The following is a 22,617-nucleotide window of genomic DNA, read 5'->3' on the forward strand; positions in this document are numbered from 1 at the left end:
CTGTTTGGAATGCGTTCTGATGCAACCGTTCCATCCGAATCTCCGTAACACGTGGCCACGATGACTCCCGTAACATATCCAACATGAATGTAATTTCAGTATTTAGATTTTTTTTGCTACTAGGCGACTTACTCGAGAGAGGAAACCGGCTATATATATGTACGAGCAGCCAAAAACATGGCAGTAAAAAACCCCAATAAAGCAAAATGGATAAAAGCCTTTTCGGGCCAAGGCGATGTGACACGCCATGCGCCCATCTGCGCGCGCCTCATGACGTGCGTCGTCATTTTCGTACATCGCTCGCCATGCCACGAGTGGCTTGCAAAATGCTCTAGAGTAATTAAGGGCGTGGTTATGGAGTCAGGTGAAAGACAAAAGACAAACATACCCTGTAGAGCCTCAACAAACTGAGACAAACAATTTTTTTTTATTTTTCCAGGTAACAAGGCCCAATGAGCTAAAGAGCTCTTTTTCAGAAGCGGCCTGGCCACAAATGATAACTCAACTAAGCGGCTTATCGCGTGGACATTTATAGCAGCAAAAAGCTCTAAATGCACGTTGATTCTAAATGTGGAGGGAAAAACCGGAAGACCCGGGAGAAAAATCAACATGACCACGGGGAGAGAGACGCGCACACTCCAAATATACAACAGGCATCAGGGTTATAAATGAGTACTGGTTTAGAGTCAATATACGTAATCTCTGCGAAGACAAAGGTGGCCGGGCATGGTTCTCACCACACCCTACCCTCCCCATGTGTGCTGCGTTGGCATTCGTAGGTGATGGCTCACAGCACTTACCACCCCAACAGCCTGCGTATGTGCAAGTGTGTGCACGCGCTGCACCACGAACCCGGCAACCCGAGTTGGATTCCCTCTCACGGCCAACTACCAGTGACAAATATCTGAACCGGTCCTGGGCCTCCCCCAGGTATACTCTGCATCAAATAAGTACCTCGTGCGATGTGAAAACATCGCTACGAGAGAGACAAGGGCAGGTGTTGGCCACCCACCCCTCGTCTGCCGTGCCGGACTTCATAGGCGCTACTCCCTAACAACGCTTGTCCCATCATTCTGTTGAGGCTATGCGGGGGATCTTTGTCTCTGTGTACGCGGGTGTGTGTGTGCATGTGAGCGCGTGTGTGTGTGCATGTGAGCGCGTGTGTGTGTGCATGTGAGCGCATTGTGTGCGCGCGAGTTGGCCTCACATGGCACGCGTGAGGGCGGCTCGCTGATCAGAGTCGGCGTCCCCCTGCCCCGCGTCGTCCTCTCGGCCCTCGCGTTCCAGCCTCGCGATCTCGCTCCTCAGCGCCGCCGCTTCCCGCTCCCACGCTGCCCTCGCTCGCTCCTCCATGGCGGGGGGGGGGGCCCTGTCGGTAGCAGTGCTGCGGGGGGGGGGAAGTGGAAGGACCACCAGCGGTGAGTCCTCAGCATCACGGCCCCACTTGCATCCACTAATGAAGCTGAAGTACAAAAAATAGGCACTTCATTTAATTTTAAGAATTGGCTTTTACCCAATTGCTGTATATTCCGACAAACGGGAAGGAGAGGGGTTGGCGACAGCTCGGCATTCATCCAGCAGTGGATTGATTATGGCCTATGACCAATTCACCCAGAATGCTGTGCCCCATCTTGCTAGATCATATCGGAAGCAAAGCAGGATTTTAACCCTGGGTAGTGCTTGATTTTGTAATAGGCTATTAAACTATTGCAACCATTTTTATTTTACTAGGCGAGGCCCACTGAGCTGCGCAGCGATTTTTCAGAAGCAACCTGGCCACAAATAGTAGCTCAACAAAGTGGCTTATCATGTGGAAATGGATAGCAGCCAAATACTCTAAACGCATGTTGATTCTAAATAGAGGGGAAAACCGGAGGAACGGGAGAAAAATCCACGCGACCAAGGAGAGAGACATGCAAACTCCAAATATTCAGATACCATTGCCAAGATCGAACCCACGAACTCCTGCATACCAAGCAGGGTAGTTAACATCTCGCCACTGTGGTGCTCCATTAATTAATAACTGTGCTGTTAACTGATGGTAATCGATGACTAAAGTTGTTTCCCAACTTAATTTGTGAAAATTCCATCTCGAGATATGAAAAGTATTTAGTATGACTGTCATGCGGATGACGAAGAGTAAGTATTTAGAGGCAGCAGAGTGGTTAGGAAAGTGCTGCCCTCTACTGTATGGGCAAGTGGTCACTTGGAAGTAGCTCTGATTTCCACTTCCACGGGCCGCTCTCGAACGCGAAGGGGTTGATGCACCGTTCTGCCAGAGCTCGCAGTGTGGATTCCGCGTTTCACGTCCCGACGCCGGGTACAATCGGAAAGAAACACGAACACAGTACGACGCGTTTCTCTGCCGTGCCTTCTCGTGCCCACCAAACATCCCCGCAGCCAGTAACACCCGCTGCTCTTTTGCACGGTGGTCACCCATTAGAGCACCATCCAAGCTCCGTCCCCCGCTCCTGTATGCCGAGATCAAACGGTATTGAGCGTTCTCCTGATTTGATCATGCGCGCAAATTGAGTAACTGCACGTCAAAACGTGAGCACCTGCCGCTGCCCAAATTCATCAAACACGCCGGCGTAATTGCTCGCTATTAAATGAATAATACGAATTTAAACAGAGAATCCATACGGATTGAAGGATCGACAGGTCACCACGCTCCCTCAAACCCGGCATGAGGTTTGCATTTAAACGTTACCCATTTTGGGGTTTCCAGATTGTTAAGGACAATTTCGGATTTGATTTTATACTTCAATGTACACTGTATTACATTTGAATAACGTTCATTGTCCGTGCACGTCATTAGATCATTTTAACTGTTAGAAATATTATTTGTGGAATTATAATTGCGAACGAGCTAAATAGTCCAATCACGTCTCGTGATTGGACTATATTTATACAATATAGTCCAATGCTTTGGACATGTTTGATACATCTGAAAATAAATGCTGATATTTTGGATTAATCTTAAAACATTTTGGATGATCCGAAAAACAAAATGCGTCTTGGATTTATCCAGAATAAGACGCGACGGGAATTTTCAGATACTTGGGATGAATGTTAAAAATGAGAAAACGTCGCGACCACAAACTACGTCGCTCTTGGCGTTTTCACGGTGAGCCAGAGGACATCCCCAGCGGTCTGGGTCTCCCACGCAGACCACCTCAATCCAGCGCATGCCAGCTGTGTCCACCAGCACGGCACGGGCTCGTCCAATTTGTCCCCAGGTGCGCGACGGAGCGTGCCGTTTGAAATCCGTCCGCCCAAACTTGAAATTGAGTTTCCAGAGTTTTGGAGCGTGCGGCCCAACGTACTGTCACACGGTGTGCGGTGTGCTTCTTATTCATTACCTGCGCGCCACCACCACCGCCGCCACCACCACTGCCACCACCACCGCAGTAGCAGCCACTGCCGCAGAAACCGCCGTCACCGTCAGACCGGCGCAATTTTCGCCGTGAGCTAATAGCCCTCTCTGTTCCGCGCCACGGCTCCGCGAGCGGTTGATTTATGGCGCCGGCTCAGCTGCGTTCCACCACGCGCACCGGCGAGCGTGAGAATAATACATTTAGCGGTAAAGGAATTCCGACCAGCAGATATAACGATGTTATTTGGCCGAGGAGTAAAATTACCATTCGTTACCGTATTCTCCGGATCAGTCGCGTGGAGCGTCTTATGATCCGCTACAGTACTGCGTGACCAGATTTTTTTAATCTTCAGGATCAGAATCTTTATTTATCTTGGAGAAATCCAATACGCTACTAAGCTCTTTTTTACAGATGTCCAGTAGGGGCGGTTCGGAAATGTGCAAAGTATAGCAAAAGTAAGCAAATCACTAAAATAAATACGTAAACTGTACCAAGTATATAAGTTCAAATTATATTTCAATTTAAAGCTTTCGTGACTGCAGGGATTCATCTTCTTGGTTCTTTCGGTAAAGTCACGTAGAAGGGAAATAATAAAATAATAAAAATTAAACATAATAAAATACAATTCTCACGACGTTTCGGCCACAACGCAAGCAGCCGTCCTCAGGTGTCGGAAAGAAAGCGTTGATGTGGAGTGACGTCACCTGCTCATGATTATTAATAGGGGGGGGGGTCCACGTGGAGGACGTCACCTTTTTATGATTATTAATGAGAGGGGGGGCTGGCCGACATGGAGTGATGTCACGCGCGGGACACACAGACATTCTTAGCTCTTCAGGTGAGAAATAATGATCTTCTGTTGTGGCTTTATATAGGCACGGGGGGGGAAAGGGGGGGGTTGTAGAGTCACCTTTCTCACCCGATGACAGACGCTTGTGTTGCGACCGAAACGTCGTGTTCTTTTATTATTTTTTCTAACTACGTGACTTTACCGAAAGAACCAGAGTATGGATTCCTGCAGTCACGAAAGCCTCAAATCAAGATTATTCTTGGCTCATTATAGTAGTAAATAGCCAGGTCACTTCTGAAAAAGATCTGTATAGCTCAGTGGGCCTTACCTGGTAAAATTAATTAGTAAAAAAACGGTCCCTCAATAAAATTGCACGTTAAAATTGAACCGTCGATACACGGGGCTTAAGGATGACAGTTACAAATCACATTTGTAAATATGGCTGTATCCAGCACTAATCTTCTGCTTCAGGATATTTTTTGAAGGAAGATTTACGATGTTAAGGGAGGAAAAAAGGTCGTTCCAAAACGTTGGTGCTGCAACGGCAAAGGTTTTTCACCAATCCCTACTGTTGTTCTTGGTATAGTTAAAAGGCAATTACTAAGTTGCTTGAGTTTGACAAGTGAATTTGCCACTACAGAGCCATTTCTACCACTGCTGTATTTAACTATATTTACCAGATTGTAACAACCGTTTTTGTCTCAAGTGTCCACCTCTATATTTTGTAATTTTATATTTCACAACCTTGTTTCCCGCTTTCTCGGGACGTCGTATATTGTGGAAACGTTTTATATGTTTTAACTAACCTCAAGTTGGGGGTGTATCTCACATTCGGGAGCGTCCTCTCATGCAGACCGGGAAGTGTTGGTGTGGTTTGTACATCATTCCTACTATATTCTATGGTTCTTTCGGTAAAGTAACTTTACCAAAAGAACCATAGAATATGAATTCATGCAGTCACGAAAGTTAAGTCAAAGTTCCTACTATAGTTTCCAAAATCTCATCAGTGTTCATGATAAAAAAAAATATATATAACTTCGTCAGTGCCTTACAACGTCTGTAATTGTATTTCACGCGCATATAATATAGTTTTTTGTGCACTTTTTATCCAATCCGAATGAAGATTACTTAATAAAGATTCTTCAAGTGCAGGTCACGCAACGAAAGCCTCGAATCGGTGAAACTTAACCTGTCCCACTGATAACGCAGTCGGTTACGCGACAAGACTCCCACAACAACGCACAACCTCCTGCCTCCGACATCCCTTCAAGACACCCGGTGGTGGAACCATCAACCGCGCCGGAACATCAACAGCAGCACACCGATGTGCACATCTCCTACAGGAATGGAAAGTTCAAGACAATACCCACAGCAGTGCGCCTGTGGCCATGCAACCCAAACTGTGGCTCAGGTCGTAAACCCACTGGTGGTCTGCGCTCCTTCAACGAAGGAGGAATAGCATAGGAGGAACACGGCAGGGCGCCGCTGTGGCGAGATGTTAACTACCTCGCCTGGTTACTACCTCGCCTGGTGTACAGGAGGTCGTGGGTTCGATCCCGACCCTGACGATGCCTGCTGCTGTATATTTGGAGTTTGCGGTGTCTCTCTCCCCGTGGTCGCGTGAATTTTTCTCTGCGTTCTCCGGTTTTTTCCCCCTCCACATTTAGAATCAACAAAATGCGTTTAGAGTCTTTGGCTGCTATACATTTCCACATGATGATAATCCACTTCGTTGAGCTATTATTTGTGGTCAGGTCGCTTTTAAAAAAAAAGAGCTATACAGCTCAGTGGGTTTTACCTGATAAAATAAAAGTTTAGTTTAAAAACTACACAAACTCTCTCTCGAAGAAAAAGCCCTCTCATCGTGGCCAGCAGGCCTCGACCACAGCATTTAGCTCCCTGAACATATTGCTACCATAGGCAAGGGTAGAATAGTTACATGAAAGGCAAGTTCAAGTTCATTTATTTGGTATAGCCCTGTGAGCCATTCGGCTCTTGAATAGGGTGCAACCGCAACAAACAAAAACATGAACAAGAAAACATCTTAAAGTGACTATGTGCAAACAGAAAATCCAAAAAAAGACCACAAAATATTGCAGAAAAAACACCGTACACCAACGCGGTGCAAAAATCCCAGTGGGATGCAAGTCAAACAACAACAACCACAAGACAACTTATATTAAGGCCATCAGTCTAACTCTGTACTACAACAAACAAACATGGCCAAACCAAAAAACGTTTCGAAAAACACCAAAATAAAGCCATAAAAGCAATGAAACAGTGATCATAGGAACTGTGACCGAATTTTCACAATAAACGACGTAAACAACATGTACTACCAAAACCCTGCAGCCATAGCTGGCAGCATGAGTCACTACACAACAGCAGGAGCATCAGTCGGAGTGTCAACATTTTTCAATGCACCTTTAAGATCAGCACACTAAATCAAAACACAGATCATACTTGGCAGCGATCATCCGGAGCGAAACATTTCATTGTAATTTAGGCCACTGAATAGCAGTGGCAGCTAGGGGTGTACAACTCCTCTAGAGCAGTTTTGAGTGAATATCTCATAGGTAGCGATTCAAGTTGCAGTTTATTGGCGACAACATTCCAGACCCTGGGGGCATCAATAGCAAAGGCCCTTCCTCCAGTATTTGTACGGCAATAGGGAATGTGAAGCTGATAAATGAGCGAAGACCTTAGGTCAAATTTCTTCTTTGAAACAGAGAGGAGATCCGGCAGGTAATCTGCGGATTTTTGTGTAAGTACATCGTGAATAAATAAGATCTGATGCACAAGCATCAGATCTTATTTATTTAGTTTGACCCAATGTAGAGATCACAGTGGTGAGTCCTATATGGGCAGTTCAATGCAAATCTAAAGGCACAACCGTCCAGAACCCAGCCACACGAGTTCGAGCCCCGCTCACTGCAAACCGGTCCCGGGCCTCCCCTAGGTCGGCTCAGCCCTAAACAAGTACCTTGTGCGGTGTGTAAACAGCGCGACTCGGGAAACAAAGGCGGCCCGGGCGTGGTGGTGCTGACCATCGACCCCCTCATGTGCCGTGCCGACCTTCACAGGTGCTGTTCGCTAACACAGCACTTGCCCCAGCAGTCTGTGAAGGCTACACGGAGGACCTTTGTCTCGCTTTGTCTATGTGGGGAGCGGTGGCGCTGTGGTTAGCGCGCACGGCGCTACGAACCCGGCGAGCCGAGTTCGATTCCCGCTCATGGCCAACAACAGCGACGACTGAATGAACCTGGCAGGCCTGGGTCTCTTCCCCTAGGTCGACTCGGCCTTAAGCGAGTAGTCAGGTACTGTAAAAGTTATTCTTGCTTGCACACTTGGCGCCTTCAAGAGTAGCTGGCGCGGGAAGACAAAGGCGGCTGTGCGTGGTGGCGCGAGCCACCCCCACAGGTTGCTAACAGCACTACTTGTGCCCCCCACAACAGCCTGTTACAGGCTGTGGGGGGGTGAGCTTCGTCTAAACGCATCCTCCCTCGGAAGCCTCTCGCCTAGGCAGACTGGGCCTTAACAACGAGCACTCGCTGGCGTTGTTGGCAAAAAGAAGTCGCGAACATCGGCCCCGGGGAGACAAAGGCGGCCGGGCGCGCGGGGTTTATATCTGGGTACCAACAAGACCGCCGAACATCGTCAAGAGGCAACCGTGGGCCCGGGCCTGCAATAGGCGCTCGCTAACAGCCTCCCACCCTAGGCCGCCGCCGTGTCTCCCTCACTCGTCACGATCTCCCCTCACCTCCTCGTGTGTCAATGTCCCCTCACCTCACTGCGACTGCACCGCGCTCCTCACCTCCTCGTTTTACCTCAGCCCCGCTCGCCTCGTCCGCCTCTCGAATTCTCCCGCGCTTTTTCCGCCTTGATGACGCGACCGGGTTCAAAGGGGGAGTGGGGGCGGGGCCGTGGTGCCACACCCCCCACCCACAACCACCCCCCACCCACAACCACCCCCCACCCACAACCACCCCCCACCCACAACCACCCCCCACCCACAACCACCCCCCACCCACAACCACCCCCCACCCACAACCACCCCCCACCCACAACCACCCCCCACCCACAACACCCCCCCACCCACAACACCCCCCCCCACCCACAACCACCCCCCCCCACCCACAACCACCCCCCCCCACCCACAACCACCCCCCCCCACCCACAACCACCCCCCCCCACCCACAACCACCCCCCCCCCCACCCACAACCACCCCCCCCCCCACCCACAACCACCCCCCCCCCCACCCACAACCACCCCCCCCCACCCACAACCACCCCCCCCCCACCCACAACCACCCCCCCCCACCCACAACCACCCCCCCCCACCCACAACCACCCCCCCCCCACCCACAACCACCCCCCCCCACCCACAACCACCCCCCCCCACCCACAACCACCCCCCCCCACCCACAACCACCCCGCATCCACGACACCCCCCCACCCACAACTACCCCCATCCACAACACCCCCCCACCCACAACCCCCCCCCCCCACCCTTGGCCCCCCCACAAAACAAAGACAAAGATCCCCCGTATAAATCTTGACTTAGGGGCCGTCCTTAAATGACGTCACGCACCTAGGGGGGGGGTTAGAAATTTGTGACGACGTGTGACGAGGGGGAGGGGGTTTGAGAAATGTAACGTCACACCAAAATGCGCAACTTTAAATAAATATGGAATTGTTATAACAACACTACTTGTTATAACAACACTCCTACAACATCAGAGTGCAGCGCCACATTAAATACGCACTACAATGACTATAGTTTAAAGCGATTTGCAGCATGTTTAATTTTCAAAATGTAAATATGGTTGGGGGGTACAGAGCTTTGTGACGTCATATTTGAGGGGGGGGGGTCTGACTTTGTGACGCCGTGGGGGGGGGGTCAAAAATCGTCCAAAATCGCGTGACGTCATTTATGAACGGCCCCTTAAAACTTATGAATATGAATCCCCCGTATAGCCTCGAGGTACTGTCAGGGCAAGTGCTGATAGCGATCAGCACCTGCTGAAGGCAGGCGCGGTACGTGAGGGGGTGGGGTGGCCAGCACCACCACGCTCGGCCGCCTTTGTCTCCCCAGTGGCGATGCTTGCGCACATAGCACCAGGTACTCATTTGAGGCTGAGTCGACTTAGGGGAGGCCTAGAACCAGTTGATATATTCTTCCAAAGATGTTGGCCGTGAGCGGGGATCGAACTGGGATGACAGCGCAGCTGCGGCAGCCGCCATCCATGTAGTCGGTACGCGAAGTCTGTCAAAACTTGACCCCTCCCCCCTCCCTCTACGCACGCGCAGTTTTACACCCCCACCCCCCGCGTGCGTACGCCTGACGCACCCCCCCCCCCCCCGAATCCTATAGAACGGCCGATATTTAATCCACGCAGAAACGAACAAGGATGAATACTATTAACGTGTTTAAGTAAACACCACAGAGTCCACCGCCGGACTATCTAACTCAGTTGAAGGCCAATGTCGACAAATTAGTATCGAGGCTTCACTCCTCGCCCCCCGTTTCCTGTGCGTACATTGTCAGTAGACCCCCCATACGCAAGTGTCACGCATTTGGGTTCACCCCCCCCCCGCTCCCCCCCTCCATGCGTACGCACTGAATGGATGCCCCCCTACCGCTCCCTCCTCCACCCACCTCGCCCGGCTCCTCTCAGTGGCTCCCCCTGCCAGACACCACCTCCATGAGCGCTCACGGGGCTCCACCTGGAATCCTCTTGCTCCACCCACATCAGCCTGGATATCACTGCCTTCGCCTGGCTCCACCCACATCAGTCTGGATATCACTGCCTTCACCTGGCTCCACCTGGCTCCACCCACACCAGCCTGGATATCACTGCCTTCACCTGGCTCCACCTGGCTCCACCCACATCAGTCTGGATATCACTGCCTTCACCTGGCTCCACCCACATCAGTCTGGATATCACTGCCTTCACCTGGCTCCACCTGGTTCCACCCACATCAGCCTGGATATCACTGCCTTCACCTGGCTCCACCCACATCAGTCTGGATATCACTGCCTTCACCTGGCTCCACCCACATCAGCCTGGATATCACTGCCTTCACCTGGCTCCACCCACATCAGCCTGGATATCACTGCCTTCACCTGGCTCCACCCACATTAGTCTGGATATCACTGCCTTCACCTGGCTCCACCCACATCAGCCTGGATATCACTGCCTTCGCCTGGCTCCACCCACATCAGCCTGGATATCACTGCCTTCGCCTGGCTCCACCCACATCAGTCTGGATATCACTGCCTTCGCCTGGCTCCACCCACATCAGTCTGGATATCACTGCCTTCGCCTGGCTCCACCCACATCAGCCTGGATATCACTGCCTTCGCCTGGCTCCACCCACATCAGTCTGGATATCACTGCCTTCACCTGGCTCCACCCACACCAGCCTGGATATCACTGCCTTCACCTGGCTCCACCCACATCAGTCTGGATATCACTGCCTTCACCTGGCTCCACCCACATCAGCCTGGATATCACTGCCTTCACCTGGCTCCACCTGGCTCCACCCACATCAGCCTGGATATCACTGCCTTCACCTGGCTCCACCTGGCTCCACCCACATCAGTCTGGATATCACTGCCTTCACCTGGCTCCACCCACATCAGTCTGGATATCACTGCCTTCACCTGGCTCCACCCACATCAGCCTGGATATCACTGCCTTCACCTGGCTCCACCCACATCAGCCTGGATATCACTGCCTTCACCTGGCTCCACCCACATCAGCCTGGATATCACTGCCTTCGCCTGGCTCCGCCCACATTAGTCTGGATATCACTGCCTTCACCTGGCTCCACCCACATCAGCCTGGATATCACGGCCTTCACCTGGCTCCACCCACACCAGCCTGGATATCACTGCCTTCACCTGGCTCCACCCACATCAGCCTGGATATCACGGCCTTCACCTGGCTCCACCTGGCTCCACCCACAGCAGCCTGGATATCACTACCTTCACCTGGCTCCACCCACATCAGCCTGGATATCACTGCCTTCACCTGGCTCCACCCACATCAGCCTGGATATCACTACCTTCACCTGGCTCCACCCACATCAGCCTGGATATCACTGCCTCCACCTGGCTCCACCTACAGCAGCCTGGATATCACTACCTTCACCTGGCTCCACCCACAGCAGCCTGGATATCACTACCTTCACCTGGCTCCACCCACACCAGTCTGGATATCACTGCCTTCACCTGGCTCCACCTGGTTCCCTCTGGCTCCACCTGGTTCCCTCTGCCTTCCATCACTGATAACAAACCCCTCTGCCAGGGACTTTGTAACTTTGCCAAAATCATAATAGACCTGTGCCCGCCATCGGAATGTGGAATTTCCACCGCCGTCTCGGTGCTGTTAATAACGATCAAAGGTGTCACGCCCAATGGCAGCGCTATCACGAAGACTGATGATCCGCAGTGAGAGTGAAGCTGGCTCACAGTGGTGACGTAGAGGAGTCGGGGGCTACGCTGTGCCGGCGGTCAGGGTATGATGGCCGAGACTGATGTCGCGGTGGCGAGGAGATGTCAACTACCTCGCCTGCTGGTCTACAGGAGGCCGTGGGTTCGACCCCGACCCTGGCGCCTGCTGCTGTATATTTGGAGTTTGCGTGTCTCTCTCTCTCTCTCCTGTGGTTGTGGATTTGTCTCCGGGTCCTCCGGTTTCCCCCTCTACATTGATAATCAACGTCACGCGTTTATAGTATTTGGCTGCTCTACATGCTCCACGTGGTGATGATAAGCCACTTCATTGAGCTTTCATTTGTGGTCGCCAGGTCGCTTCTAAAAAACAACAGCTACATAGCCGAGTTGGGGCCTTACCTGGGAAAAAAAATGTAAAAAATTGTTTAGTTTAATAGTTTAACGCCGGAGCAGCATCCACAGGAGGGAATTGCCTACAGAGATGGCAGCAAGCTCGAGAGAGCATCCATGCGGGTGCCACGTGGATCGTGACATCGTAGCGATGGCTTGGGGAGGCCTTCATCCAGCGGTGGATTGATCACGGCTCATGGCGATGCTGTCGATGGTTTCATGCGCGTCCTTCGTCTTTGTCGTGGCTTAGCGGAGCTCGACTGCGCGACTAACCTCGCGAACCCGGATTCGATTCCCAACAACACCAGTGACGATTATCTGAGCCGGTCCTGGGCCTCCCCTAGGTCGACTCGGCCTCAAATGAGTAGCTGGTGCGATGTGTAAATATCGCCACGATGGAGACAAAGGCGGCCGGGCGTGGCGTTGGCCACCCACTCCCTCGTGTGCAGTGCCGGCCTTCATAGGTGCTACTCGCTAACAGCACTTGCCCCAACAGTCTGTTAGGGCTACACGGGGGATCTTTGTCTGCAAGTGACGCGACACACAGTGACTCCGCTACACAGTCTCCATTTATTCACAAAGCCGGACAGCGCGCGTCGTACGTGCAGGCAGCACGTGACAGTGGACACCCCACGTGGCAGTGGACACCCCACGTGGCAGTGGACACCCCACGTGACAGTGGACACCCAGGGCCTGTCCCCACGTGGTAGTGGACACCCAGGGCCTGTCCTCACGTGATAGTGGACACCCCACGTGGTAGTGGACACCCCACGTGGTAGTGGACACCCCACGTGGTAGTGGACACCCCACGTGGTAGTGGACACCCCACGTGGCAGTGGACACCCCACGTGGCAGTGGACACCCCACGTGGCAGTGGACACCCCACGTGGCAGTGGACACCCCACGTGGCAGTGGACACCCCACGTGGCAGTGGACACCCCACGTGGCAGTGGACACCCCACGTGGTAGTGGACACCCCACGTGGTAGTGGACACCCCACGTGGTAGTGGACACCCCAGGTTGTGCCCCCACCACCCCGTACTCCGCTCCTCATCACGCGCGTCGCAGTTCCGCGTGTTTACATTGGCACGCCACGTCCACGACTGACCGCCTCGCCTCGGTTTGGTTTTGTCCTCATCGCATGCTCTGCAGTCCCATAAAGCCTGGCCATAGGATTAGAGAAAAAATATGCCAAGGGTACAATCCGATCGGAGTATTGTAGATCGGTGTAGCGCCCAACGAGTGACCTTCGCCGATTATTATCCTGACCCCATGCCAGCCCCCGCGGGTGTTCTGGCGAATACCGAGAGAAGTGAAGCCCCTGGGGTCACAACCCACCGCTCGGTACGCGTTTCCATGGCCACCACCCGGCTCCCGTTTAAAGACGAACAGTCTCGCCGCGTGCTGCACTCGCCCGACAATCGCTCAACGCGCCGCGCGATCAGCGACTCGGGAGTTGAATCGGCACCACTGCCCCGCGTGGCCTTCATAGACTGCTGGCACCAGTGCTGTTAGCGAGCGCTTACCAAGGCCTGCGCGGGTTACGAGGCGCTGGTGCGGCTACTGATTTAAGGTAGACGGGGCACGGCCAGGAATCCGATTCGCGAAGCTATCGCTCGTCCCTCTCGTCTCGGCAGACCGGCGCCTCCGCACTCGCTTGCGCCGAGCGCGGCTGTGAGAGCGGCGTTTAATCTGAGATTTGCACGTAACAGCAATTCGGCGCGAAACGCAAACACGGCACAACGTCGCATATCCGTCCATCGCACGTCCGGACTCGGGCAATCGAGCCGCCCACGCCCAGCGCAGCGTGCGTGCGTGACGAGGCCAGCACTTCCCGCAGACGTTCGCACATCAGACCTTTTCACAAATCCTCCTGTACCCCTGGACACTCGACGGACACATGCAGCGCACCTGCCCGCCCAAGCACGACGTCGTCCACGGTGCAGTCGCGCGCCCGGCGTGCGCGCGATGTAGCCGTTGCCACCACGCCAAACGCACGCACGCCTCGACACGCGCCAGGGGGGCACACCGCGCTCGAGCGCGTGCGTGAGTGCGTGCATGAGCGTGTGCGTGAGTGCGTGCGTGAGCGTGTGCGCGTGCGTGAGTGCGTGAGCATGAGCGTGTGCGTGAGCGTGTGCGCGAGCGCGTGCGTGAGCGCGAGCGTGAGTGCGTGAGCATGAGCGTGAGTGCGTGCGTGAGCATGAGCGTGTGCGCGAGTGCGTGCATGAGCGTGTGCGCGAGTGCGTGCGTGAGCGTGTGCGTGAGCGTGTGCGTGAGCGTGTGCGTGAGCGTGTGCGCGTGAAAGAGCGTGAGTGCGTGCATGAGCGTGTGAGTGCGTGCGTGAGCATGAGCATGAGCGTGAGTGTGTGCGTGAGTGTGTGCGTGAGCACGAGGTTCGACACGTGGAGCCGCTACGCCCGCCGCTTGCTGCCAAAACTATATATTTCCCTACGCGACTAAAAAGAGTGACCTGCGGTTAATAACAAAAAACCGCACGATCTACGAGTGTATAAAAAAACAACACAAAGGCTACACTATATAAACGCGACGCATACAAAAAAAAGGCCAACGAGAGAAATGCGGTAGTTCAATTTCAGGCATCGTGTCAAAAATAAATACTTTTTTTGTCCACAACAACAAATGCTTTTGCATTGTAAATATATATATGGATATATGTATAAAACTACGTCGCTAAAGCCACGTTCTAGTCTTGCATAAGGAAAACGTCCGCAGTGAAGGAAAAAGACACCCGGCCGCAGCTAAGTCAGGATTGAGCGACATGGAGCTGGTATTGGGAATGTGACAGCAGGGATTGGGAATGTGGGAGCTGGTTTTGGGAATGTGGGAGCTGGGATTGGGAATGTGGGAGCTGGGTTTTGGAACGTGGGACATACATCAGGGAATATCCGCTCAGGCCATCACGCAGCCCTTGCTGCTCGTTCCATCTCCGCGTCGGCGGTTCTTGCCCCTGCGGCTAGGAGTCGGAGCGGCGAGCGGTGACGACGACGGCGCAGGGGCGGCGGCGGCGGCCTGCGCCGCGCCGCCCACCACCTCGTCGTGCGTGACGTAGCGCAAGCGCGGGACGCGCGTTCCGGGGATCGGCTCCCCGAGGAAGTAGCCCTCCTCGTCGGACGAGGAGGAGGTGGTGGAGGTGGATGAGTCCGTGTCAGAGGAGGCGTGGTCACAGTCCGTCTCTCCTCGCTCGCAGCCGAGGCGCCGGCGGTGGTCGTGACGGTGTCTGCGCTGGCGGTTGTAGCGATGGTGTCGGCCGTGACGGCGGCGGTGGCGGTCATCGCTGTTGTCGCCGCTGATGCCGCCGGAGTGACAACAACCGCCGTCGCCGTCCGCTGCGCCGGCGCGACTGGCGGCGCCGCCGCCATCCGCGGCGTCGTCGGCTCGTGCGGCTCCGCCCGACGGAGGCTCCGACCCCCGGGCGGGCTCGGCTCCGCCACGATCCACGCTCGGCGCCGGAGCCGGTGCCGGCACGACTCCGCGCGGCAGGGAGCACGAGCGCCGCAGCGGTTCGGCATTGGCCGGGCCCTGCCGGGGAGGCCGGACAAGAGGCTCGGCTCCACGTGGCTCCACTCGCCCGTTCCACCGGTGCTGGCGGGAGTCGCAGCTGTGCGCGCGACGGGGGGCGGCGCCGCTCCCCCGCCGCTCCTCCCTCTCCGGTTCGTCGCCCGCCAACTTCACCTCCCGACTGCGCCGCCGACCGCGGTCCCGCCCGTCCTCGCCCGTTTCCGCCGGCGCCTCCATTTCCTCGCTCCAAGCGGACTCCGCCAGGCCCTCACCGCGGCCGTCGTCGTCACGACCGGGCGAAGCGGTCCCGCCGGCCGTGGCGGTCCCGCCGGCCGTGGCGGGCACCGGCGAGCTCGTCACCGTGATCTGCCCGCCGACGCCGGTGGCGCCGACGCTGGCGGCGCCACCGGGGGGCGCGGCGAACATCCCGGGCTGCGACGGGCCCGACGTGTCGCTGTCGGAGAGCTCCAGCGAGGGCCGGATCCAGTCCGCGTGCGCCGCGCCGCCCGCGGGGGGCGGCCTTTTCGGCGGCCCCGCGGCCCGGCGGCGCCTCTCCGGGGAGGGGGTGCGCGCGCCCAGGCAGGCGCCCCGACGGCGCGGGGCGCCGCCCGGCGGCCCCGGGCCGAGATCCGACACGCAGGCAGGCGCGGACCGGCCGGCCTGGGCGCCGGTGCCGCCCCTCGCCCTCCTGCCCCGCCGGGCCGAGCCCCGCAGGCCCTGGAGCGGGAGGGGCGGCACCACGGCGGCGGCCGAGGAGTCCGACTCGGTGTCGCCGGGCGCCGGCGCCGGCGGGGCCCCCGGGGCCGCGTTGGCCGCCCGGCTGCAGGCCTTGGAGCAGAAGATGGCGCCCTGGCGCGGCAGGAAGGGGGCGCCCAGTAGCGGCGCGTGGCAGCGCGCGCAGCTGAAGCACTCGGCGCGCGCGTGCCAGTGCTGCCCGTCGTGCGTCATCTGGCCCTCGTCGGCTCCTGTGGACGGCGCACGCACACACACATACACGCACACACGCACACACACGCACGCACATGCACGCACACACACGCACACACGCATACACGCACGCACACACACGCACGCACATACACGCACACACACACGCACATACACGCACACACACACGCACGCACACACGCACACACACATACATACACGCACACACACATACATACACGCACACACACACACATACACGCACACACACGCACACACACATACACGCACACACACACGCAGACGTACACACGCAGACGTACACACGCACACACGCACACATGCACACATTCGTGAGACTCAACCGTGCGCGTGTACACACAAGGGACACAAAACAAAGACCTCCCCGAATAGCCTAAACAGTGTTTGAACATGTGCTGTTAACGAGCACCTATGAAGGCCGGCATGCACACGAGGGGGTGGGTGGTCAGCCTTTGTCTCCCTAGTGGCGATGTTTACACATTGCACCAGGTACTCATTTGAGGCTGAGTCGACCTAGGGGAGGCCCAGGATAATCGTCACTCGTGTCGGCCGTGAGCGGGAATCAAACTCGGACCACCGCGTTCGTAGCGCAGCGCGCTAACCGCTACACCACCACTCGTCAAACACACCCAAGGAACACCTACGCCCACACCGCGCACGCGCAACACGTGCACCCGTCTGCACATTGGCCTTGGCCATCAGTTATCCACTGCTGGATGAACAGCTTCGGACTTCGATGAACGTTACTTATACCCCGAGTGAACGAGCAAACCCGCCAGCGACGGCGCCCGCCCCCCACCCTCGCTCCCCCCCCACCCTCGCTCCCCCCCCACCCTCGCTCCCCCCCCCCCACCCTCTCCCCGCCCCACCCTCTCTTCCCTGAGCGGGGGCGGCGCTGGGCGCACAGAGAACCCCATCGCTCATTGGCGCCACGACAAAGTCAATTTAACGCGAGTGCACCTACATGTGTAAAGCGCTTGCCGGCGCCGCTCGCCCGGCAACTGCGTTGGCGACGTACGCCGTACGTCACCGCCGCCCCGGTGTTCGGCGCTCCCCGGTTTCGTTTCGCCGCCGGCACGCGTTGCCGTCTCGTTTTCTCCGAGCGCCGTTTGTCACCGGGGGGCGGGGGGGGGTGCGGTGGGGGGGTCGCCAAATTTTCCTCCCGTCGACGCACAGCTCACCGTGGAAAAATATTTAAATCACTCCCCGATTTGAACGCGGACCACGCGACCCCCCGGGGTCGTCAAGCGACGCAGAATCCATTGTGAACTCGGCGACCCCCCCCCCCTCCGTGCGAGTGAAAAGCCCCTGCGGAAGTAGGTGTCGCAGAGCTACCTCTGAGATCCATTGGAGCGCCACGGTGGCGAGATGTTAACTACCTCGCCTGGTATACAAGAGGTCCCAACCCTGACGCCTGCTGTATATGTGGAGTTTGCGTGTCTCTCTCGCTCTCTCCCCGTCGTCACGCTCATCCCCGTCACGCTCATTCCCGGCACGTTCATCGTCGGTGCGCTCATCCCCGGCACTAGCCATCGGCGCGGTGATTACACGCGGGATTAGACGGTGTTTACTCTGCGTCACGTTCGTTAAATAAGAGCTAGGTTTCTAATCGCACGCGATATTACAACTTAATCTCCAGAAATTATATTCGGCGAATAATTTATAAAGTCAACAATAACGAAGCGCGGCCCCAGCGGGCCCCCCTCTCCTCGCACGGAGATGCAGATGCCGTGTGATGTCAGAGACCGTTGGGAGACGTCTCACGAATGTCAAACGCCACGCAACTTTAATTCAAACATCGCTTTGGAAATGCACGAGAATACGTCGTGTTAAAGGGTAATCTATACAGCCAAGGGGGCCTTTGTCACGTGATGTCATGTACAGCCCTTGATCAATGCATTGCTTGGAACTGGACAATGCATGTTGGTGAGGGGGGGGTCCAGAACCGGTTTGGATATCACGACACCACCGATGTTAGCCGGTAGGGTTCATAGCCCAATGTGCTAACCACTGCGCCACCACTCCGGCCGGAATTTTGTTTTATTTCAGCGGATGCCGAGCAGGAATCGAACCCAGGTCGCCAGGTTTGCAGTGCAGCGCGCTAACCGCTACACTCTCCACCACCACAACCAACACCACCATCCCTCCTCAACCACCGCCACCGACGCCACCACCATCACCCCTACACTTCAGCCAGCGGGCATCTCCGCTATCCTATTCGGCGTGGCGGTCGTTTGGCCGCGTGCGTGGGCACGTGCGTGCGTGGGCACGTGCGTGCGGGCGCGTACCGATCTGGGAGCCGCACGCGTCGCAGTAGACCGAGTAGAGCGCCTGGTGGCACGCGACGCAGTGGGGGCGGCCGTCGCGCATCAGGTAGCGCGCGCCGGCCAGCGCCGCCTCGCACTCGAAGCAGCAGAAGTGGTCGCGGTGCCAGCAGCGGCCCTCGGCCTGCACGCACTCCTCCTGGAAGATCAGCTGCGCGGACACAGACACGCAGGGTCGCCCCGCGGAGCCCCGAGCGCGCGGAGACAACAGGCACGGCACTCCGCGTATGAACATTAACGCACGGGCCCCCCCGTGGAGCCTCGACAATCGGGGCGAATGCCGGCAGCGAGCACCGATTAAGGCCGGCACGGCGCACGAGCGGGGGTGGTGCTGGTCGCGCCGGTCTTAGTAGGTGGTCGCCCCAACAGCCCGTCAGAGCAGTGGTTGTCAACCTTGTCTGGCCACTACTCTAACCCCCCCCTTGTTACATTTGGTTTTAACTGAATAACCGCACCACCCCCCCTGCCCCCCCCTTGCCTGACCCAACATGGTTCTGAGAAATAAATGCATGAATCACGAACATCGATATTTTTTTACCAATTGTCCATTTTGTGAGGATAAGTAACTGCAAGCGAATAATACAACAACATTCAACGGACGGTTGAAAGGTCTTTTCATATGGTTCTATGTTTACCACGCGGATTGAAATCGTGTCGTGGATTATTCCGCATCGGACATGGTGAAACAGGCGACGGTTCACCAACGGCTCCCCACCCGCGACATCGTTTCACGCGTTTACGATGTCGCCCTCTCGGTGGGGTGCGGGGGTAGAAGGGTGCGTGGGTGGAGGGGTGGGGGGTGGAGGGGTGGAGGGGTGCGTGGGTGGAGGGGTGGGGGGGTGGAGGGGTGGGGGGTGGAGGGGTGGGGGGTGGAGGGGTGGAGGGGTGGGGGGTGGAGGGGGTGCGTGGGTGGAGGGGTGGAGGGGTGGGGGGTGGGGGGTGGAGGGGGGTGGGGGGGTGCGTGGGTGGAGGGGTGGGGGGTGGAGGGGTGCGTAGGTGGAGGGGTGCGGGGGTGGAGGGGTGCGTGGGTGGAGGGGTGGGGGGTGGAGGGGTGGGGGGTGGAGGGGTGGGGGGTGGAGGGGTGGGGGGTGGAGGGGTGGGGGGTGGAGGGGTGGGGGGTGGAGGGGAGCGTCGTCGTCGCGCGCCGCCGGTGCCCTCGCCGTGGCCGCACCTCGTCGCAGGCGGCGCAGCGTGGCTTGCTGCGCTCGGCGTGGTGCCGGCCGCAGTAGACGGCGCCGTCGGCGTAGAAGTAGACGAGGTCCACGAGGAGCTCGCGGCAGGCGGCACAGGCGAAGCAGCCGGGGTGCCAGCTGGCCGCGGGGCCGGCGCGCGCCGCACACACGGCCAGGGAGCCGGGCCCCACCGTGCCACCGCACTGCACGGACGCACGGCGGTGGAAGGGGGGGGGGGGGGTGACGAACGCAGACGCGGTGGGGCGGGCGGGGGGTTGGTGGCACGCGCAGCACGGGCGGCCAAACACGCGGAGCCGGGTCGGCGCTCGCGCTCTACGCGCACGTCGCCGCCGACCCCTCGACCCCTAAAAACAAACCCGTGACCTCGAAACGACCTCGAGCCCTCAACCCCACGATCGCCAAAGCACGCGCACGGCAATTACGCTCCCTCTCCGACCAGGGGTTCACCCCGGCGGGTGCCGTCCGGGTCGGCGGACTGGCACACCGCACCCTGCGGGCTGCTCGCGGCGGCCGGGGTCAGCCGCACGGCCGACGTTGGCGTGACCCCGCGGACCCCCGAACCTCTGAGGCACCCCCGAATCCGACCCCCCCCCCCGACCCCCGACCCCCTATCCCGGTTATCTGGCGGAAGGCCTCACCTGGCGGCACACGGAGCCGGCTCCGGTGGGGGGGACCACTCGCACCGCGCCGCGCCCCAGCGCCTCCCTTTGCCGCGCCGCGGTGAAGGAGCGCAGCGCTCGCTCGCCGGCGGCGTCCAGCGACGAGCAGTAGCGCGGCTGCGGACGCGATGACAACAATGACGACGATGACAACAATAACAACGATGATAACGACGACGACGACAACAACGGCGACAACGATGATAACGACGATGATATGGCCACTTCGTTAAGCTATCATTTGAGATGGCCACCTGGCTTCTGAAAAGGAGTTACATAGCTCAGTGGTGTCTTGCCTAGTAAAATAAAAAAAAGTTTTAGTAACTAGCTAAACAGAGATTGCGGGCGAGCGAGCGAGCGGGCGGGCGAGCGGACAAGCGGGGCGGCGGGCGGTCACTTCGTGAGCAGGTGAGCGGGATGGGCGGGTGAGCGGGGTGAGCGGGTGGGCGGGTGAGCGGGTGAGCGGGTGGGCGGGTGAGCGGGTGGGGCGGGTGAGCGGGTGGGCGGGTGGGCGGGGTGAGCGGGCGGGTGGGCGAGCGGGCGGGTGAGCGGGCGGGCGGGTGAGCGGGCGAGCGGGTGAGCGAGCGGGGTGAGCGGGTGGGCAAGTGAGCAGGCGGGGCGGGCGAGCGGGGTGGGCGGGTGAGCGGGCGAGCGGGTGGGCGGGGTGAGCAGGTGGGCGGGTGAGCGAGCGGGCGAGCAGGTGGGCGGGTGAGCAGGTGGGCGGGGTGAGCGAGCGGTCACCTCGTGGTCGTGTGGCGGGAGCTGGCGCAGCAGCTGACGCACGCGGTGACGCTCACCGACGCTGCTCACCAGCGGCACGCGGTCCTCGGGGAGTGCGCGGAAATAGCGCTGCACCTACGGGACGCGGGGAGACGCGGGGAGACGCGGGGAGACACAGGGGCAAAGCGGGGAGATGCGGGGAGATTCGGGGAGATGCGGGGAGATGCGGGGAGATGCGGGGAGACGCGGAGAGACACAGGAAGACACAGGGGCAAAGCGGGGAGACGCAGGGAGATGCGGGGAGATTCGGGGAGATGCGGGAAGACATGTGAAGACACAGGGGAGACGCGAGGGGGACACGGAGAGACGCGGGGTGGTGCAGGGAACGTGGAAAGACGTGGGGAGACACGGGGAAACACAGGCGGGGACACGTGGGGGGGGAACACGGTGAGACACGGGGAGACACGGGGAGACACGGGGAGACACAGGGAGAGACACGGCAGAGACACGGGGAGACAGGGCCGAGACACGGGAGATCAAACCAGGCTCTCAAGTGCATTGCCTATCCTGTCTTCTCCAGAGTAGCTGTCCTCAACTGGCAACAACAACTCAACTCCTTCCCACATCTCTCCCTCGACGTGCGGGTTGTGTTCTTCGCGTAGAGAACGCTTTGTTTTGTACGAGGAGGGGCAGGGGGGGGGGGGCAGATACGGGGAAGCGGGGGGGTGGGGGCGAGTCGCGCGGCTCCGTTATTTCTATCAATGGAATAGAACGAACGCACGCACGCAGCGGCGCTATTAGCCGGGGCGGCCCGCCGGATTCGAACCTCTAGAGCGGCGAGCGAGCGGCGACGTCGATGCTGCCGCCGGGGCCGTCCCTCCCCCCCCCCCCTGTGGCGGCGGCGGCAGCGGTGCGTCGGCGCTCGCTCGTCAAGGCCACCGGTGAGCGCTGATTCACCGGCGCTCATTTAACCAGGCAGGGGGCGGGGGGTGCGGTGGCGGGGGGCGAGTAGGGGGGGGGGGCCCATTGAGATTCATGATCTCCTTTTCAGGAGCAACCATGCGTCACCATGGCTACACAGAGCCCGCCGATTTAATTTCATTCAAACTTTGCAAAACGGAGCAATAATTGCGATGGGACAGCAAGTGATTGCGCAACATGAGTGTGTGTGCACGTGCTGTGTGTGTGTGTGTACGTGGTGTGTGTGTGTACGTGGT

General features: G+C 57.7%; 2 protein-coding genes across 6 annotated transcripts in view; both read right to left on the reverse strand.

The window, feature by feature from the left end:
- CENPP (centromere protein P) overlaps positions 1 to 8,068 on the reverse strand; it is an 81,066-nt gene extending 72,998 nt beyond the window's left edge. For 2 of the 5 annotated variants that reach the window (XM_078610746.1, XM_078610742.1), the window contains exons 1-2: positions 7,982 to 8,068; positions 1,208 to 1,384 (exon numbers count right to left, since the gene is read on the reverse strand). In XM_078610746.1, coding sequence (XP_078466872.1) covers positions 1,208 to 1,353 — 146 coding nt within the window. In that variant the 5' untranslated portion in view covers positions 1,354 to 1,384; positions 7,982 to 8,068. Of the gene's footprint in view, positions 1 to 1,207; positions 1,385 to 7,927 lie in introns of all 5 variants that reach the window. The other 3 variants (XM_078610745.1, XM_078610744.1, XM_078610743.1) reach the window with 3 other exon arrangements.
- A 4,499-nt stretch (positions 8,069 to 12,567) lies between these two features.
- LOC144729965 (uncharacterized) lies at positions 12,568 to 22,026 on the reverse strand. Its single transcript, XM_078610394.1, has 6 exons — positions 21,943 to 22,026; positions 21,422 to 21,535; positions 20,660 to 20,797; positions 20,000 to 20,203; positions 18,793 to 18,979; positions 12,568 to 16,500 (listed from the first exon to the last, which is right to left on the reverse strand). Exons 1-6 carry the CDS (start codon positions 22,024 to 22,026, stop codon positions 14,927 to 14,929), a joined length of 2,301 nt encoding a protein of 766 aa, XP_078466520.1. The 3' UTR covers positions 12,568 to 14,926.
- Between the last annotated feature and the right edge of the window lie 591 nt (positions 22,027 to 22,617).

This window comes from Lampetra planeri, chromosome 34, assembly GCF_965212315.1.
Source record: "Lampetra planeri chromosome 34, kcLamPlan1.2.h2, whole genome shotgun sequence".
NCBI lineage: Eukaryota > Metazoa > Chordata > Hyperoartia > Petromyzontiformes > Petromyzontidae > Lampetra > Lampetra planeri.

What these genes read in the sequence shown, in the direction of transcription:
- LOC144729965 (XM_078610394.1), bottom strand. Translation starts at nt 22,026, where the DNA reads ATGTGGGAAGGAGTTGAGTTGTTGTTGCCAGTTGAGGACAGCTACTCT. An exon ending in CCGGCTCCGTGTGCCGCCAG is followed by an intron (nt 20,204 to 20,659) that starts GTGAGGCCTTCC and finishes GCGTCCGTGCAG; the next exon opens with TGCGGTGGCACGGTGGGGCC. An exon ending in GCTGCGCCGCCTGCGACGAG is followed by an intron (nt 18,980 to 19,999) that starts GTGCGGCCACGG and finishes GTGTCCGCGCAG; the next exon opens with CTGATCTTCCAGGAGGAGTG.